The sequence below is a fragment of the Fringilla coelebs genome (genome assembly GCF_963513975.1).
Source record: "Fringilla coelebs genome assembly, chromosome: 6".
In the NCBI taxonomy this organism is placed as follows: Eukaryota; Metazoa; Chordata; class Aves; order Passeriformes; family Fringillidae; genus Fringilla; species Fringilla coelebs.
This window is the reverse complement of record NC_140034.1, coordinates 45,657,200-45,663,199: the sequence shown is the minus strand read 5'-3', so window position 1 is coordinate 45,663,199 and position 6,000 is coordinate 45,657,200. Positions and strand designations below refer to the sequence as shown.

At 39.7% G+C, this 6,000-nt stretch overlaps 1 protein-coding gene across 4 annotated transcripts in view; it reads right to left on the bottom strand.

The window, feature by feature from the left end:
- Nucleotides 1-493: 493 nt before the first annotated feature.
- TSPAN4 (tetraspanin 4) overlaps nt 494-6,000 on the bottom strand; it is a gene marked incomplete at its 5' end in the record, with an annotated part of 415,229 nt that continues 409,722 nt past the window's right edge. For all 4 annotated transcript variants that reach the window (XM_084208494.1, XM_084208495.1, XM_084208496.1 and 1 more), the window contains one exon: nt 494-5,233. In XM_084208494.1, coding sequence (XP_084064620.1) covers nt 5,165-5,233 — 69 coding nt within the window. In that variant the 3' untranslated portion in view covers nt 494-5,164. The remainder of the gene's footprint in view (nt 5,234-6,000) is intronic.

Here is a 6,000-nt window from a genome sequence, read left to right as displayed (position 1 = left end):
CATACCTGGCTAACCAGACATTCTTCTGATTTGACACAGTACAAGTTCCTAGTTGCTTAATTCAAAAACATTCTGGTGTTAATTTTTCAAGTTTTACTACGTAATTTCTGAATGTAAGCAACTACCTCAGAAAAAGAGAAGTCCTTTTATTTCAAAGTTATCAGTAACAGACAAGTTGTGAACACAAAATAATTTGGTTTGGGTCTGAGTATTTTTTAATCACTGAACCTGATCTCCCAGTAGTTTCTGAATTGTTATTGACTATCACATAATTTCAGGTAGCCTGCCCTTAAAAGGAAAGAGAGGTGTACATTCAACTGGTAGTAGGTAAGCCACATAAATAATAATAATAAATTTGTAAGGAAGGATAGGTCAAATCAAAGGTAATGAGAAATGACAGAGAAGTAGAACACTGTAGGGTTTTGTTAAATTGCATACAGTGTGTGTACTTGCCCACACTTGCACACACACACACATCTCTGGGTCTGTATAGAATCACTGTTCAGCTTGTAGTGCAGTTGTTTATAAAGAATACAAAAGACATTCTGTTGTAAACTTTAAAGAATATTTAATAACTTTTTAAAAATAAAAGGTATATTTTAAATTTTGTTCTTTATATGAATGCACAAAAATGTACCATTTTAATTTCAGCAACAAAATCCAAAGAACAGAGGAGACTGCCCACTGTGGTAAGATACCAGTGACAAGGGAGGAGAATTCACAATGGAATCCAAACAAGATTTCCCATGGCAAGTCCCAACATGTTTTCTAACTGTCTAACTCAGTATCTATGCAGATCATTTACACTTAGCAAATTCTTGCAGATAAATTAGAGTAAATAAAGAGCCTGGGTTTAAATAATGCCACAATCAACTGCTGGTTTCTGTTGCTTACCTTTGGTGCCACATTTAGAGCACAACACTGAAGCCAAGGGGTAAATAAAGGTTGTAACTTTGTCCAGGCTGACAACCTTCTGTCCTGCCCTGGGAAGGTGTAAGAGGCACCCCAGTCACTCAGTGTGTACTCAGTGTGACCAGTTCTCAATCAGTTTGTGAGAAGTGAGGGTTTGGGTGGCTTCCCTTAGCAGCCCTATTGATGATGCAAGACAGAGGATTTTTACAGCTTCTGTGCAGTCCCTTCCTCTCCATATGATAAATCCTACAATGCTGCATTTAAATGCTAATTCTTGATCAAAGAATAAACTTTTATGAGTTTGTTTAATTTGAGGGGGGAGACCAAAGAACTATTCATAGAACAGAAACTGAAGTGTATTTCAGTGGTTGTGCACTGTATGAGGAGGAGCTAAGTAATTCTGTCGTACAAGTAATAAGATTTGGCCGCTAGTGACAGTGTGGGAAAATAAACCATATTCTATTAAATATATGGGTTTGGGTGTTTTTTAAAATAATTGTGAAAATGAAAAGCCAAAAGTATATTGGACTGAATCTAAAAAGCTAAATCCTGATATTGTTGAATTCAGTAGGTTCAGTCATATGCCCTGTGCCTTCATATCTTGTTATTAAGCAGAATCAGCCATGAGAATAAATTAGGAGTGCTCCTTTATTGCCTTTGGTTCTGTCTTTAATTTAAATGTATTGAGTCCTCCTTCATGTTTAAAGATAAGAAGTCACAATAATATAAAAGGCTTTACTAAAAGTGACAAGACACTAATAGAAGCAATTGGAATGACTTCTGTGTTGCTCTGCCTGCATTCAATATCAGCAGCCTTTCAAATGGATATTATGTACTACAGGTTACTTATATATAAATCAAACAGTTTAATGTGTAAAATGGAACTGTCTCTTTTTTTCTGGCTTTTTTGTTTTTTTTTAAAGATTGTTGCTGTTACACATCAGAAAATCTTCTGACCTTGTCAGCAGAGAAAGGATGCAGTGATCTTAAGAAAATATGGTAAGTCTGAGGCTTGTTATATGCAATGTGTTCAGAGGTATGAAATTGGATTGTGCTGGTAATGCTGCAAGCACTGTAACAGCTGTTTGGTCTGTGTGGAGAGAGTTAATAACATCAAATATACAAAATAGTCCAGTTCAAATTATGAACAAGTTGCAGTAGCATCTCAGTTGGTAGTGGAAGAAGAGTATTTTAAAAAGAATTATTAGCAGCAATATGTGATCTGGGGGGTTTTTTTGTTTGTTTGTGGTTTTTTGTTTTGTTTTGTTTTTTCCCCTAACTGTATGTTTTTGTTGCAGTGACTGGGATTTACAAAGTGAGGGTTGCTTATATTCCCTTTAGGTACTTGTTTTTGAAAACTAAGGAAGTTTATCTTGTAAAGACACCTAAACTGTGGAAAATTATTAGAGGAAACCGCAAAATGTGACTTGTCTCCAGTCTGCTTCTCATATTTTGTTTCCACTGAAGCTTTAGCTGAAGTCTAGAAGCATTCTCTAAGAGCTCAGCACATATTACTGTGAGACTCACAGGAGAAGGGTTTGTGATCTCTCTTTTTCCTACACCACCATCAAGCAAATTGATAAGAGTTGCTCTCTGTGGGAGGTCTGCACAATGGTTTGCTCCCATCAACTGAACCATCATCAGCCTGCTGTCTCTGTGTTAATTTTTAATGGCAGGGATCACTACAAATAGACTTGTCTACCTTTTATCTGTCTCAAAAAAAAAAAATCAATATTTTATGAATGTATTCATCACTGTGTCAGGCTGCTTTTCAGTGGTAGAAACTCGGAGTTGTCAGCAGAAGCACCCCTGCGTACAAACTATAAACCAAGGCAAGAATTAATGGTACAGCTAACCTGGAATTGTGTCTGTGCAGGTAAGGAAAAGAACAGAGTAGAGAGAGGGAAGGAACAAACTTACACCATCTTTTTGCAGAGCAGGACAGGCTGCAGGTCAGCCTGGGCTCTAGAAGCAGAGAGCATGGAGACTCTGGTGACTGCAACACCAGAGTGTTGCTTTGGAGTACAGGGCACCTGTGTGGGGGCTACTTGCTCAGCTTGGGTATGTTGGGACTTGTTTGCATCCTTTAGTGGTGGGGAGGTTGCTGTGACAGTGATAGGGAAGCCACATAAAATGCACACAAGTAATACATTACTTTTACCTTAGTCTGCACAGCTAAATGCCCCATGGGGGTAAAATTTTGGAAAATGATTGCTCTTCTAAACACCAGACTGTCCTAAGCAATTTCCCAAAAAATATGGAGTAGCTCATGCCTCAGAGTGAGAAGACTGCAGGAAATCAGCAGAGACAAAAAAAACCTCCCAAATCTAATTAGTGAGAGGGAATCTGTCAAATAATGCAGGTGCAGAAAAGGGTTAGTTATGGGTGTAGAGGAGATTGTTCAGTAGGCTGTGGGCTGGCAAGTCCAGCTTTGTGCTGGAAATTGCCTTTAAATCAAAGCACACAAAATGTCACTCAGATCTGAGACCTGCTGTTGTAAGCAAGGTAACTTTCTCTGTGAGCTTGATGCATGCTTCCAGTCTGCAGGAATGGCTGCACTCAGCTTCCTGGGAAAACACAGCTCCATGGTCAGCTCTCTGCTCTAAGTGACAGTGGCTGAGAGCTCCTCAAATGCTGGCTGAAGGGAGCAGGCCATCTGCATTGCTCTGTTTGCCTGTTCCTGCTATGTCCTTTCCCTGGGGTGCCTCAACTTCTCCCTGCCACACATGCACTACCTGGAGCTGTTTGCTGGCAGGGAATTCTTTGTTTGAACAATAGGACATATCTGATTTTTAACTTCATCACCAGATGTGCATAGGAGGGTACTACATCAATTACTACAGTTATCAATGAGTGGCTGTTCCCTAGTTAAGGGAAGTAATGATTTTGATTTCTGCCTATTTCTCTGATTCCATGATATTCTAGAAAGCGTGGATTATATTCTAACCAGCAGCTAGGTGAAGGAAAATGCATCAGAAAAAGAGCACTGAGAAGTGACTCCAGTTCTAACAGAGACTGATGTGTCTTGGCTCTTGTCAGCGTGCAGCTGGGAGGAAAAAAAAAGGTAAGCATAAAAGCATCTGAAGTCTTAATAACTCTCAGAAAAATGAGCAATATGCGAAAGATTTTTCCTCAGCAAGGCAAACTCTATCATACCTGCAGATGATGTTATCCCAAAGTAAATTAATGAAATAGTGACATTCAGGGAAGGAACAGCTGACAGCTTTGTACACATCTTCAAGCATGGAAATGAGTGATATTTTTTGGCAGACTTACTTGAAACAGGGATGACAAATAAAACCATAGTAAACTGACAGAGAGAGCCCACTCACATGTTGTTTACTGAAATGAAGATACAGCTGAAAGTAATTACTTGTTTCCCAGAGGTATAAGTGATAGTGCCTTGTACAAGAAATAATACTTGGTTATTTCAGTTGGAATGTAAAATAGGATAGAAAGGTTTCCTCTTTCTGAGGTTAGATGCTGGGTATTTTCACCTCCTTTCAGAAAAGTATGTGTTTATGAATGTAATATATATAACATATGCAGTCAACCATCTATATGCCACTGGCAATTAGGAAGTGAGGCAGTGTCCAATATTGTTTTCCATTAACAGCCAGGATCTCGCTGTACAGATTCTGATTAAAAGCCTGACTCTGCGGCACGTAAGATTAAAAATACTCCTTTAAAACAATGCACTTCTGAAGATGATCCTCTCCTGGCTAAAAAATCATCTTGAGACACTTGGAGGCAGGGCTGCTTGATCTTGACATTTTAGCTGCGTGCAAACTGTAGTAAAATTACAATTGCATTCAGTCCTAGCTACTCTGTACCTTCTTGCTGAAGAACATTTGTTTTCTACGTCCTCTCTTCCAGACTGGGAAATGCGGGAAGGCAGCCTGGCAGCTTTTGCAGAGGTTGCCTCAGTGCCATCTTTTCCTAACATGGGTTTGCAGTCAGCCCCTTGTAAGCAGCCTCTCTTGCCTTGCCACAGGCCATGGAAAAGGAACCATAGCTTTTTTGGTTTTCCTCTGCTTCAAGACAAGGCTGCTTCTTACCTGTGCCAGTTCAAGTACTGACTTTTTCTTTTCTTCCTCCTTCAGTAAAGTGGGGTGATTCACAAAATCTTCAGAAAGATAGCATTATACACAGTTTATAGTACAAAGAGGGGGGGAAAAGGTCAGATGAATGAGCATGAAGGAGATTTCTCCTGTGTCCTTTGGAGGAGAAGCAGAAAGACTGGGAATGGTATCTATGCACAGTAGGTGTCTGCCTTGACTACCTGACAATACATGGTCATTGCAAAGGTGAGTCCGAGAATCTAAGAGAAAAAAAACAACAAACAACCATTTTTCAGTAAGTAAAAAAACCCCTATTTATTGAAACAACAAGAGAAAAGAAAAAAGCATGACACTAGTTTTGGTTACACACAGGAAGACATGTCACATACTGCTTTTCCTGCCTGTTCATGTCCTTGTTCTGTTCCTAGAGTCTGTCTGCCTTTTGTCCTTAGCCATATTCCTGTCTTACAGAATGGACAGTGAGAGCAGGGGAGAGTTGATTTCTCCATCAAAAGCTGCCATCAGATATTGGGAAGAAGTATATTGAAAAAAAAATTGAATGTTTTTTGCTTGAAAATATTTTACAGTAGCGATCCACAGCTGTGTGGGTATTCTGTGGGTGTCCCTGTAGTTGTTGTTTTATAAGACATTGGGTTAATCCCTGGCCCTACAGATGCTGTGGTTTACTTGACTGTATTTTACTTTTCCAAGTGTACATGTGCACAGGTCCCTGTGGGGGAATCACTGGAGACTGAACATGCATTAATCATGGCCATCAATGCCTCATCAACAATGGATGTGTTTTTCTACTCAGCCTATTCAAGAGAAGCAGCAGGGAGGTGGGGGTTCTTCTCCCAGCTAAGTACTGACCTGTTGTGCTGCCTCTGGTGGATTACTTCATCAAAAGGGGATGGGGGAGAGAGTCTTATTTTCCTTCCAGTTGAAGTACCTATACGAATGTACTAAGTGCTTGTTACTTTCCCTTTGCAACACCACTGTAAGAGTTGTCACTGAAATGAAGGTCTGC